Source organism: Triturus cristatus, chromosome 8, assembly GCF_964204655.1.
Source record: "Triturus cristatus chromosome 8, aTriCri1.1, whole genome shotgun sequence".
Taxonomy (NCBI): domain Eukaryota; kingdom Metazoa; phylum Chordata; class Amphibia; order Caudata; family Salamandridae; genus Triturus; species Triturus cristatus.
In genome coordinates, this window is record NC_140591.1 from 164,231,882 (window position 1) to 164,246,169 (window position 14,288).

General features: G+C 43.1%; 1 protein-coding gene across 2 annotated transcripts in view; it reads left to right on the plus strand.

Annotated features, from left to right (window-relative positions):
- The window catches only part of DSCAM (DS cell adhesion molecule), a 1,046,690-nt gene that overhangs the window by 893,312 nt on the left and 139,090 nt on the right, over nucleotides 1–14,288 (plus strand). For both annotated transcript variants that reach the window (XM_085621230.1, XM_085621231.1), the window contains exon 24: nucleotides 6,142–6,240. In XM_085621230.1, coding sequence (XP_085477356.1) covers nucleotides 6,142–6,240 — 99 coding nt within the window. The remainder of the gene's footprint in view (nucleotides 1–6,141; nucleotides 6,241–14,288) is intronic.

The window sequence follows — 14,288 nt, forward strand, 5'->3', positions numbered from 1 at the left end:
TGATGGATTGGTAGCCAATGTAATGCTCTGCGATGTGGCGAAATATGGGTGCATAGGGAAACCCCACAGACCAGCCGAACAGCCGCATTCTGGACTGTCTGGAGCCGATGTAGGAGGCCCGTGGGCAACCCTAAATACAGGCCGTTCGCATAGTCCAGGTGAGATGTAATCAATGCCTGGACTATGGTTTTCCTGGTGTCACTAGGGAGATAGGTGATGAATTTCCTAATCATCCTGATCTTGGAAAAACAAGCGGCTGAAACGGTCTGTATTTGGTTGCTAAAAGAAAGATTTGAGTCCCACTTGACCCCTAGATTTTTTATAGAGTCCTTAGGGACAGGGGGAAGGCTAAGTTCCTGTGGCCACCAGAGAGTTGCATCAAGAGGGGAGGGTTGATGGAAAAAGAGAACCTCCGTTTTCGCCGCATTCATGCGGAGGCAGTTATGGTCCATCCATTTTGAAATGTCCGGCAGACAATCCTTCAGAGGATCAAAAGTAGTCTGCGTGGCACTCTCATAGGAGAAAAGCAGCTGAATATCATCTGCATAGGAAGTAGCTATGATGCCCGACCTAGCAATGAGTTCAGCCAGAGGAGAAAAATAGACATTGAACAATAGTGGGCTCAAAGCCGAGCCTTGAGGGACACCCCATTTCAGGGTACGGCTAACAGAGGTAAAAGGGTGAGTATAGACTGCCTGGGTGCGATTAGACAAAAAAGAGGTCAGCCACTCCAGGGCCTTCCCCTGAATGCCCTTCGACCAAAGACGGTCAATCAGGATGGGGTGAGAGACGGTGTTGAATGCTGCCGACAAGTTGAGCAGCACCAGCACCGCTCTGGAACCCCCATCCAGTTTCCACCGCACAGAGTCGGCCATTTCTATAAGGGCAGACTCAGTGCTATGGCACTTTCTAAAACCATGTTGGGATTAATGAAGTAGGCTGTGGGATTCCAGAAAACCTGCCAGTTGTTGCTGCGCTAGCTTTTCAAGGACCTTGGCAGGGGCTGGGAGCAGAGAAATGGGTCGATAGTTCACCGGCTCATTAGGATCTGTATTAGCTTTCTTTAGAATCGGGACCAGTTGGGCATGTTTCCAAGACTCCGGGAATATTCCGGTTTTGAGCGAGTCATTCCAGATGTAGTTGAGGAAGGGATTAAGAAAAGAGGCCAATAATTTATATTGCTTGGCTGGCCAAGGGTCAAGTGGTGAGCCGGAGCGGCATCTAGACAGTTCCATCAGTGAGTGTTCCAGTGAGATTGCCTCAAAGTCTGAAAAGGTGGAAGAAGACTCGATGCGGTCAGGTAAAGGCGTATCACTCCCTAGATCATTATTCTTGGGGAAGGTGTCATAGATCTTCGCGATCTTGTCTTCAAAGAAGTCAGAGAGGCGGGAGCAAAGGGCCTGAGAGAATGGAAGACACTGTTTAAGAGCCAAGGGATCTGTGAAAGTCTTCACTGTGTTAAAAATTTCCCTGGCCGAGCCATGCGCTTTATTAATTTTCTCCTCCAGGTAACGTTTTTTATGCTCAATTATTTTCCTACGGTATACTTTGAGGGCCAGTTTATATTTAAGTTTTGTGTCAATAGAATAGGATGACCTCCACCGGCGCTCCAACAGCTTACAAGAAGATTTATATGGTGGATATTGCCTGGATGTTGCTGATCTGCAGCTCATTGCCAACTGTTGTGGCCCAGGTCCCTGAGGACTCTCCAAGGGCTGGTTGGCAGGCCTCCTGTCCACAAGATCCCAGGGACAGAAAGGATCTTCCCATTTCCACTATATCATAAGTACTGCGCAGGGTGCGGTGAAAAAGGGTGGAAGTTATCGTCGGTTGCAACACGGAATGTTGTGACTTATGCAGTAATCACACTGCACAGATGAGTGTGCTCGTAAAGATCAGCGGCCCACCTGGGGTGACATAACATGAGGAGTTCAAGGAGTGCTGGGGATGTTTGCCGAGTCAGAGGGACCCGAGCTTGCAATCGGAAACCTGTGCTAGATCGCACTTCACAGCATGTTATGTCCGAGGGGTTTTGGGGCATTTGCTGAGGCTGCATGACCTGAACCTTAACCCTGGACTGTCTCTGACCTCCAGATCGGTAGGACAACAGTGCCTGACATTGCGGCCTCAGTCCGAGGTTGCTGGCTCCCTCCCCCGGACACACGCCACAAGGCGCTCTGTTGTTAGTAACATCGTGACTGGAGCCAAGGGGTCTCGTTGTGCCTTGTGTGCACCCACTGCTGGCTAGCTTGAGCAACTGCGGCTGCAACTCCGTCTGAGGGAAACATTTCTCTAAATTGGAAGTGAACAGGCTTCTGGTGTCACAGTCTTTTGCCTATGAGGGACAGTGATCCCGCACTCTTGAAGGTCCCGAATGTGCCGCTGGGTGCCTTGACAGCCTAATCTGGATGGACAAAACCAAGTAACTGTTTCCTTCCACTTTATGTGGTCCCGACAAACTAATCAAAGTGTCGCCAGCTGGAGCAACGTGTATCGTTGGCTTGTGTACTTTGAGTGGCTAAGGGGCTGGCTCACGAGGCGTAGTCAAAACCTGCGATTTCTTGGCCATCACAACTGTAGAGGATATGCGATATCTGGGAATGTCATGGTTTATGCTAATATGATCACGGGAAAGTGGACTACCTCTGAACAGCCTGCATATGTGTTTTTGATGTGGGAGAGATCGATAGGATCATGAATTCCTCGGGGAAATGGTGCATATGGGTTTATGCCGCTTTTGAGGCTGAGATAACAGAACAAGTGAATTTCTATGAAGGGTACATATATGTTCATGCTGTTCTGCTGCTAATGGGAGAGTTTGACAGTTTCATATAACTGTAAAGCAAATATCCAATGTGTATGTAGTTTTGATTTCAATGTGTGTGTAATTCAAAGACCAGTGTTTTATACATAAGGTGTGAAGTCTTTTTTTTGTATACTCAGTTTGCTTCGAGGGTAGTGCTTTGCCAGTACTTTACACTTTGACCCTGAGGACAAGCCTGACTGCTCTGTGCCAAGCTACTAGAGACTGAGCACAGTTTACCTAACAAGTATGTTGTACTCATCCTATCTAGGACACTGGATACTGTCTGGCTTCGGTGCACCCCAGCTAGCCTGAAACCGATGAGTCTAACACTTCACACTTGGTAGAGACCTCAGCAATTAAGGCAGATATCTCTCTATGATAAAGTATAGGAACATTTTGAGAAGTTAATTTAAGTTTAAAATATTCAAACTAGTTATGTCAACTGTTCATATAAAATATTTTTATATATGTTTTTAAATGTAGAATAATAAAAAATGCAACAGTACTAGTATCTAAAGTTTACATTAAAATGTAATTAATTTACTAAATAATATTAAATTAAAATTACTTTTTTAAAGAAGTACTTAAAAAATAACATCCACCTAAAGTAAAATGTTTACATTTATTTATTACATATTAAAAATTACTAAAATTACTGTATAAATTAATTCCATTTTAATATTTTTTAATTAAAGTTTCATTTATTTTTACATTTTAAACAGGTCATTTAGTTATTTTAAAATAAAATATGTATTTGTAATGTACTATCAGTTTTAACACATATATATAATGTATATATTTATATGTATATGTATATATATATATATATATATATATATATATATATATATATATATATATATATATATATATATATATATATATACACACACACACTCACTAAATAAAAACAAAGGTTATAGGGATGTTATAGTTAGAGTCATAGTTTACACACACAAAAACATTGAAATTCAGCAGTTACAGTTACCTGAGCTAACTTTAACATACACCCCCGCAATGCACTGCTTATGGCCTCAATTATTGCATCAGTCATGACATGATCAGTGACATCACAAATTACATCACTGATGACATCTCAAATGACATCACTGATCTTCTGCCAAATACAGTGGGTGTGTGAGTGAGTATATGAGTGGCTGTATGGGTGTGTGAGGGGGTGTGTGTGGTTGTGTGGGTGTGAATCTGTGGGCTGGTGTGTGAGTGCGTTCGTGGGTCTGTAGTGGGTTTTTGAGTGGTTCTCTGAGTGGATGTATCAGTGACTGTATGGGTATGTGAGAGAGTGTGTGAGTGACTTTATGCATGTGTGAGTGGGTGTGTGAGTGGTTTACCCAGTCTCTGAATGGGTGTGTGAGTGGCTGTATGGGTGTGTGAGTGGGTGCGTGAGTGGTTGTGTGGGTTTATGAGTGGGCATGTGAGTGTGTGATGGGTGGGTGTATGACGTGTGGCTTTCTGAGTGGTGTGTGAGTGGCTGTATGAGTGTGTGAGTGGCTGTGTCAGTGACTTTGCTGTATGGGTGTGTGAGTGACTGTGAGTGGGTGTATGGATGTGTGAGTGGGTGGGTGTGTGAGTCGCTGTGTGTGTGTGTGAGTGTGTGAGTGGGTCTGTAAGTAGGTATATGTATTTTTTAATATTGGGATCTGGATCCGTAAATCTGTTGTGGATTCACATAGAAGGTCGCAGTGAGCACTGCGGTGGATCCACGGATCCTCACACATGCAAAAATTTGGGGACAATATCCTGCCCATGAGGGGTCCCTCACATAACGTCCATCTATACATTTCGCTCTTTTGTGGTTCTTCAAATTAAAATAATATAACCAAACTAAAATAAGGACCTGATTTAGATTTCGGCGGATGGGTTGCACCGTCACAACGGTGATGGCTATCTCGTTCACTGAACTATAAATCCCATAGGATATTATGTGATTTATATTTTGGCGGACGGGATATCTGTCATCGTTGTGACGGAGTAACCTGTCTGCCGAAATCTAAATCAGGCCCTTAGGATACTCAAATATTTGGAGCAATCTGTGCAAGTCCAAAGTTGGGGTGTTTAAAAAACAAAACACATACTTCTGAAAGAAGTAGCTTCTTTGTGACTGTGAGGCAAAAGAAAAAGCAGATGTAATGTACATTAGTAGAAGTCACAGTCCTTCTTAAAGAGAAGTCTTGCTGAGCATCTGTGTTGTATCAGGCGCCGCAAAACCCTGGTTTGCTTTCACAAAGATAAAGACATCCCGCACCAAGCTGGGAAGTCTGATGGGGGTGGTAAGAGCTGCAGTCTACCTACTAAAAAGTCAAATTATAAACACTCATTTGCATCACTGCGTATTGTAAAACAATATTAAGTCAATAAGAATTGTGCAGGCATAGTTCTACTCCCATAATTTCTAATAATGTCATTCAGATGTATTTTGGAAATAACAATAATGGATTGTGAACTGTGTTTTTGAAGAAAAGTTCATGCCACATGGAACAAATATTTCATGGATGAGCAAGTGAGTCGATCCAAAGTTCAAGGACGATGGATAACAGCATGTACATTACGCTCCCCAGAGCAATACCAGTAGAAATAAATTCACTGTATAAGGAGGCACACGTAATTCACCGAGAGATGTATATATCCTGAGAGAGCAGCAAGGCAGCGAACGTAAGATGCTGAGGAAGAAGCTCTTTATGGGCAAAATGGCACCTCAGCTAAGATTCTACTGGGCGGTGACAAATGATGTCTCATCAAAGATGTTGTAATATTGAAAGCCTCCTCGTTGACCATTAATAAGACCTAGAAACAGTTCATTTTCCTAATATATGGTTCCCAAATTGAAATTAAAAATGTGGTCTATGGAGAAATAATTAAATGGAAGCCTTTGCATATAACCCTGTTCAACAACACACCTTTAATGATGCTCTTACCTTGTGTACTAGTGCTATGAAGTTTCCTTGACAACAAGAGGCACCTCATGATTTACCTGAAGATGTTGAGGAGCACATCCACTTACAAAATTAGCCTGTACGTGTAAGGAAGCAGCTGTACTGAGGACAATATTGTGGCGTGGCGTGTCAGACACCCATAAAGTGTCTGCCTATGGGTTTGGAGAAAGGGTTGGACGCAAACTTGAACTGAGTGTACTCAACTCATGTTTATGTAGGTTGACTTGGTTCACCACATCGCAATATAAGATCTAAACAGACATTGTGCCAGGATTTATGCCAATACATTTTGCAGTTTAAATGTATCCACTGATGACAGTCTGTGGGTAAGTTGCAGTCACAATAAACTTTGACAGCATTTTCTTTTTATCTTTTCACATCTAGTTCCACCAGACCAGCCCCGACTCTCGGTGTCCAAAACCACGTCTTCCTCCATCACTCTCTCCTGGATCCCTGGGGACAACGGTGGCAGCTCGATCAGAGGTAAAGACCCCATGGTCAATGTTGTCATAGTACAGAATTCCGTAGTTTTGACATTCTTTTTCCGGGGGATGCAACGAAAGCATGTAACACGGAGTTCTGACAAAGAATCAGGAAAGAGAAGTGAAACAATGTGAGTCGATATGACTGGGTCGATCAATCAATCAATCAGGAGTTTGTAAAGCGCGACTACTTACCCGTGAGGGTCTCAAGGCACTGAGCAGGTAAAGCTGTAGGTTCTGGACACGCAATAGCCGTATCCTGCGCATATAGTTTTGATGTCATTTAATTTAAAGAGACAGTAACTGCTTCGAAAATCGCAACACATTCGTTTGTGAAATATTTAAAGTGTACAGTTGTATGTAACCCGCTGTTGTACAGCCCAGCCGTGTATATGATAGCACACTTCGAATCCTCCGTGATGGTTAGAGTTGCTACTTTCAACCTTGTATACCAAATATTGGAAGCGTGCTTTTGTGGTGTGTAATAAATGTGTTCTCTCTTGTGCAAGGCGTTCTGCTGTAAGCCACACATTTTCACCCTGGTGAGCTTTCTCAGGTAGATTATAATCTTCCTAGAAAAAATGTAATCTTATCTAGGCCCAGGTGGATAATTTCATTCTGCTTGCGCAATCGGCAGAATTTGTGACGCCGAGTTCTGGCCAAATTCTGCCAAACACTACTTGGCAGAGTTTCTTCTCCTGCGAGGCTCCAGAAGTGTGAGCTAGCGAGCGCGATCATGAGTGAGTGAGATTTGGCGTCCCCTAGTGTGATTTACCATATCCATAAGGTCAAGCGGTATCCTCTCACGAATACCACCCACTGATACTCGTAATGAGAGCCGTAGTATCTGTGTACTCAGACATCCCATCCAATTCCCCTCTCCAGCTATGGCTTGAATAGTCAAAATAGGAAACTTGTTATCGACCTTACATTATATTGTTGAGTTATTACACCTAGTTTGCTTTTGTCTACCATCAGTCTATAATGTACAGAACTCTTGTCTGCTGTGGCAAATAATACAAAATGTAAGTTGGTAGAGGAAGACATTTAGGTCCTCATTCTGAGTGGCTTCATAATCCCGATGGGGCCCGTAACAGCCGTTACAGCCTCATCAGAATTATGAGACCTGCATGAACACCACAAATCTGTTTAGTTTTGCGACTTCAGCAGACATAATCTCTGGGTGAAACTCTGTTGAGAAATTAGAGGATCCAGAATGATCAATTATCAAGGTAATTTCTCATTTAACAGCGGATCCTCAGACCTGTTAACTCTGCACCAAAGTAGGGCAACTTTGCGAGAGGAGGGCTGGACCCAGGCACCTCACAAAGAGACCCATGGCCATTTAAAAGCTAAAAGGACGAGATGGTTTCATCCTCAGCACAGCCAGTTCCAAAGGTTCAGATATGGTCTACCTTTACTTTACCTTTATCTATTACCTATGCTGATGACACACAGTTGGTCGTCTCCTTCAACCATCTTGATAACACAATTCCAGGCCTGGCTTTGTGTTTGGAGAAAGTAGCAATGTGGATGGAATGCTCATATCTAAAATTGAATGGGGCCAAGACAGAAGTGATGTTCCTGGGCATACCCCCTATTCTGAACATAGGATCATTCTGGCCAGCCTGCCTCGGCCCTATCCCCATGCCTAAGGACCGGATTAAGAGCTTAGACATCTGGCTCAACCGGAATCTCGACTTTAAGGAGCAAGCACGCAAAGTTGCTGCTAGCTGTTTCGACATCCCTAGGATGCTGCGAAAAGTCCTTTCTCTCCTACCTTTTAAAGCCAGAAGACATTTGGTACACATACTGATTCTCTCACTGCTGATCATTCAAAATTGTGCTGCGCGCATGCTCCTGAGAATCCCTCACTGCCAGTCGGTGAAGTCCGCCTTGGCCACCCTTCATTGGCTCCCTATTCAGGAAAGAATTAAGTTTAAGGCTTTGTGCATTGCACACAAGGCCTAACAGGCAGGGACCACCTATTATTCGTACCATCTTGCTCCCCTACCGTGCTAATAGGGCCCCACAGTCGGATAGTCAACATCTGGCAGAAATACGTAAATCCAAAAGTGGAGGATGGCTTTTTTCATATAATGCTCCCTTCCCCTTCAGGTCCATCTGACCTTCCGGAAACTCCTTCAGACCTCACTGTTTCCCTAGGCTGCTCGGTGTTCTTGAATGTCCTTCTAGCGCTGGGACACCTTCGGGTAGCCATGCGCTTAAGAAATGTCGATTCATTCATTCATTCATCCTTAGCACTTGTTAAATCCTTGTCTCTTGAGGCGATGTTTTGAGAACAAAGCTGACTAAAGCGTTTTTCTGTGTGACTACACCCAATATAAAGAATTAACCCCCATCTCAGGAAACACAGTAGAGTACATGCAGTGAATAGATAGCTTTTTTTAATACAGCATATCTTAATCCTTTGGTGCTCTCTCTCTCGTCATTCTTGCTATGAACTGATTAATCACCATGGCCGCTTCTATTCTCTAGCTGTTATTGTATAAATATTTTATTTTGTATAGTTTGATTCTTACATGTGTATCTTTATTTAGACTCCCTAAAATGAGGCTGTAAAAAAATGTCTGTCCTTTAAAGTTCAGCGGGTGCTCTTAAAGCTATGGGAGATTACCTTTCTTTCATAATATTTTAAACCAATTTACTTATGATAGTTAATTATACAGATGTTTGCAGTCAAATCGCCAAGGAAATGTAAGCAGTGAAATGTTAATTCCTTCTGAAAATCCTTGGTGGTTCATTTCGTGTAAATCAAACACACTCAAGGTTATTCCCAGTCAACACGAGGACTACTCCAAGGGGATAGAAGGAAACTGGCAAAGGCATTAATGGACCGGGGTAGACATTGCAGAAGTGTGTCGTGCATTACTACTCTTCAGCTAAAGTAGGACTACTGTGTTGATGCACACCCTGCTCCCATCAGTCTTGCCACAAACAACTGTATTATCACTAATGTTGCATCTAGTCGTGACTTTTAACCACTTGATGTGTACCCTTAAGCTTCGTTCCCATAGACCCCTCGTGTCCCCTAGTTTTAACCGTGTTTCCCAAGGCGGTAAACCTTTTCAATTTCAAGGGAGTCAACCTTGGGAGCGAACTTCTTTGATTAATTAGAGTTAAATTAAATCCCCTCAAATTTAGGAAAAAGTTGAATTGGCTTTTCGGTTGTGGTCTTTCTCCGGAAGGCCTAGGTTCCTCTTTATTTCAAAGGTCGTCACTGACCATTTTGGGGGTGTATTTTTGCTGCCCCACCCCCAAGTTATCTGCACTGGATTGAGTGAGGACTCCGTGGGGTGGAGTTACTGTGATGTTATGAGGAGGGCCTCAGAAATGAGGAATAACCAGCAAGAGCAGAAATACCAGGCTCGGATCCACTGGTCATCCTGCATTATACCCCTCCCCCCCCCACCCCACCCTCAGAGTTTGAGCAGGGGGTTGCGTCTGCTTTCAGCAAACACGGTCTCTAGGTTTAAACCATGAAGTTACCACAGACCTGGTGGATCTAACAGGACCAGTCACTCTGGCTACCGACCACACAGGAGTTAAAAGCCAGCTCATACTGAGGCCCTTTGCAACGAAGGGAGACATACCACTGGACTCATAGAGGGCACTTATAGGAGTGTGGATCTTAGCTCTGAAGTTTAGCACTTCACAAGAGCATACATTATGCATTCAGTCATTCAGTATGAAGAGCATTAGAAGTATGACTGCAATTGCTTTGTCCTAGTTATTGGCCGTGGCCACGCCCCATGCAGAAGAATGTGTAAGATTGGATGCCTTGTAGATTTATCTCATATTGCGTAAAACCTTTATTCAAGAAATAAATCCGACTATTTACTATTTAAAAATTACAAGAAAAAGGCAATTATGGCTTCTTAAAAGATGAATGCCTCCTGGCATGCAGTATGCGGAGATTTTAGTAGAACTTTTTTTTAGTTTACCACATGTTATGTTGTGTTGTTTAGGTCTTACTAGTAAAAAGTCAGTACATGTGAAGGGCGTGATAGAGCGCGTACACTGTGTAATTGTCAGAGTTGTAAAAATGTAGCTGCTGCAAACATTGAGCCAAAAATTAAGCGCCAAGCAGGAACACTGTGCATGCTCAGGACCAGACTCACAAAGTACATTTTAATAGTCAGAGAAAATCTTCTCCATGTAGAGCTTCTCTTAAGGGTCATGAGAATTTATGACTTTTAGGGAATTCACTAAAATCCCCAAGGGTACACCTGGAACTATGTAGCATCATATATTTACACGTAAACTCATTCGCATTTATACATAGTCTTGAGGACGCTTCACTAAGCAGAAACATACAGGCACATGCATCAAGAAAAGCTTTTGCGAGTCCTTAATTGCGAATATTAAGGAATCGCAATTAAGGACTCGCAAAAGCCTATGCATGTAGGAATCGCTATTAAAATAGAGATTCCTTAACATTCATTAATTGCGACTCACAAATTGCGAGTCGCAATTAATGAATGGCTTCCTATTCATTCCTATGGGCCTCCAGGCCCATAGGAATGCATTGGAGATTGCGGGAGCAATTTGCGAGTACCAGTAGGTACTCGCAAATTGGTCCCGCAATTTCTAGGGTGCAAGGGTGTCAAAATGACACCCTATTGCACCCATGTATTTGAACTCTGCACACATGTTGCATACACACATGCTCTAAGGGCATGTGTGTGCGCAACATGAAACTTAGAAAAATGCAAATAAGTGCATTTTTCTAAGTTTTAGCAAATTACCATGAAGTCCAGCTTCATGGTAATTTGCTCCCGCTAGTAGCGAAATCGCTATTTTTTAAACTTTAATGCATTGCATTTAAGGATTCTCAATTAGGGATTCCTTACATGCAATCGCTATTTAAGGAATCGCTATTTTGTGATTCCTTAAATTGCGATTTTGCCCAATGAATAATGGTACAGAGGTAGCAATTTGCAACCTACCTGGCATTGGTTGTGAATGCAGGCATGGATTCCTGTAAGAGGTAGCAGACCTGTGTCCCTGTAATTAACTTCCTGAATGGGAAACATTTAAAAATTACAGCCTGTGAGAAATTGGGTTGTTAGTTGAGAGGGAAGAGAACCCTCTTCAAGCAAAATCCACAATCCCCATCAGGCTGAACCACAAAAGTCACAAAATTAACCTGTGCTTGACCCTTTGGTTGCTTGGCACAAAAGCAGTGAGGCTTAACTTAGAGGCAATGTGTTAAGTATGTATGCAACACACAAATAGCAATATAGTGAAAACACAGCACAAGAAAAATCCCAAAATAATTTAGAAAAATAGAGTACATTTTATTAAATTATTTGACACCAAAACTACAAACATCCAACTGGTAGAAGCAGAGATACCCAGTTTTTAGGGTTTAGATAAAATAGTCTTTAAACCACAATATGCCAACTGTGATTATCTGTTCATGCCAGGCCCGGGCAAATTCACAAGTTCAGGCCAACCACGATGGAGTGCAGGCTGGATACAAGGGCCAAGTTAGGCCCACTGATGATTGTACCTTAAGCCAGGGATGGGGAGCATTCACATTGAGGAAGCGTTGTGCAGTAGCAATTCAGGAAAGCTGCCAGGCCTGTGATGCTGGCTTGCGTCAAGGCTGTGTCGCACTGCGTCAGGTTTTCATCATGCAGCGTCCCTGCTGGTGAAGTCCACAGCGGTGTTGGCAGAGCACCTATAGTCCGCCTTCCAATGGTCCAGGGCTAGAGCTGCACCCCTTGAGGGCGGGGGTTAGGATTCACAGCAGTCAGAGCCAGGGTGCGGGGTTCAATATGTGAGCACTATTGTGTTTAACCAAATGTAATTGGCCGTGTTTTGTAATGCAAATTACAAGCTTCCTCTCAAATTCCCACACTTCCCCGTTTATAGTTGTTTGCGTTTAGGTTAGGTAGGTTTAGGTAGGAGATGGCCCACCCAGGGAGTGGAGGTGTATTACCTGCTTTCTATGGCTTGAGGGCAGAGACCACAGTGAAGTGAATAACAACGCAGGCAAGGCTTCCACTAGAAGTTGAATGAGGGCCTGTTAGGAAGGGGCTTCCGGTTACTTGTGTTACCTGCGCACTGCAGGTTTGGGGGATGGGAAATGTGAGGGTGAGGCTGCAGTTTAGGGCAGCGGAGTCTGTGGCAGGTCCTTTCCTTTGTGTGCCTGATTGCTGCTACAGGAATGCTGAATGACAGCCAGATGCAACATCTTGCATTTCATTGTGCTTATGTTGTGGGTGCTCCAGGTGGGAGGTGGGCCAGAGTCTGGGCTACCAGCCACGAGAAAAAACACTTAACACCAGCTCACTAAAACAGACTATGTTCTTTTTCATCCTGACTGATTATCAGAGGGAAAGAGGAAGAGCACCTCTAGAGCAGACATTTAAAATACAATGCCCTCTATCAGATTTTATGGGAAAATGAAACCATATTTAAATTGTAGTGTAGGTATGTGTGCATGCTTTTGTTCTCATGTTGAACTGTGGTATTGTAACACATTCAAATAATGTTGTTTCCTTCTACAGTTTTGCATGCTATCTCATAAAGCTTCCACAATATTCCCAAAAACCCTGCATGAAACCTGACCTTAACTTAAAACTTCGGATTGTAGACTCATCCTTTTTTTTAACAAATCCCTGCTTCCTTTCTATCCTCTGCACAGCTCCTCTGTCTGAACACGGCCTACTCTTAGCCACATGCATGTTTTGTCTTAGTCCCTATAATTGTATCTGTGCAGATTACCACACCTAATTTCAGAGATCACAACCGCTGCTTCCAGTGCTTAATTTGAGCTGGGGGTTTCCAGTGCTCGCACCTGCATTCAATTACCAGCACTTAATTGCCTGAACCAGCAGTTATGACAGTTGCCACCTGGTGGCACTGTTTGTGTAATTTAAAGATGAGCAGGAAAACAGTTTTGTTAATTCAACATACATTAACAACAACTAATAACTGCAACCCAAGCCATTCTTAAAGCTTTGGTGGCCTCAAACAGTCTGAATTAACACACTACAGTGTGATGGTTAGTAGTTGTGTAAGTACAGTGGCAATGTGTTGTGCAAACTGCGGTGCCATCCTAACAAGGGCTTTGGCACTTATTTTTTTACAAATTAAGCACTGGCTGCTTCAAACGTCATACCCCTGCATTGTAACAATAGCTCATTTTCGGTAGTTCATCAGTAAAAACCGCCACCCAATGCATGAATTCACATACCCTGCCCCCTCACTAAAGATCACGCCAAACTCCAAATAATGTAATCTACCACATAGAAACTGGAGTAAAATAGTGCCGTGCTTTCCTTAAGAGTACAAGACTAATCCCAATAAACTGAAATAACCAATAACCTACTAACCCTGGGAATGTGAGCAGCGTGCTGCTCACCGCGTTGCAACACCTCTTATGGGATAGTAAGCACTATATATGAAATTACAATACAAGTAAAATATTTAGGTCACCAAAATATTAATATCACAACACTCAGCTGTTGGGCAGTCAATTGTAGTTCATACAGGCTGCATAATAATTCCCTTTTAATACTTGCCACTCTTACATTCACTTTAGACAGAACTTCTGAGGGGCATGTTCACCATCCAGTATAGTACCAGCCCACAGCAAATAAAACACCCATCACCAACTGGACAGGCATTGAACAACTGAAGAGGTCTTCTGCCGCTGGCCAACAAAGGATTTTAATTTAGTTCACCACTGCAGGTCCAAACTAGCTACTTACTATGACCACTTCTTGATGTCTCACAATGACAGCCAGATATGGGCTGATGTTAACGAAGTCCACACCGGCAGATCGCTCCATCATTTCTACATTTAACCTCTGCCTGCTCAGGACCCTTAACTTTCAGCAAAATATCTGAAAATGGACAACCCATCACAGTAACCAGTTAAGAGAACTATAAACAGAACAAATGCCACAAAGAGACATGCAGAGCTGCTCAATGCTGACAGCTTACTGAAAACAATAAACTGTGCACCTGTCTCTCACACTTCTTCATCCATCTCACTGCTAAGCGCTGCCTCAC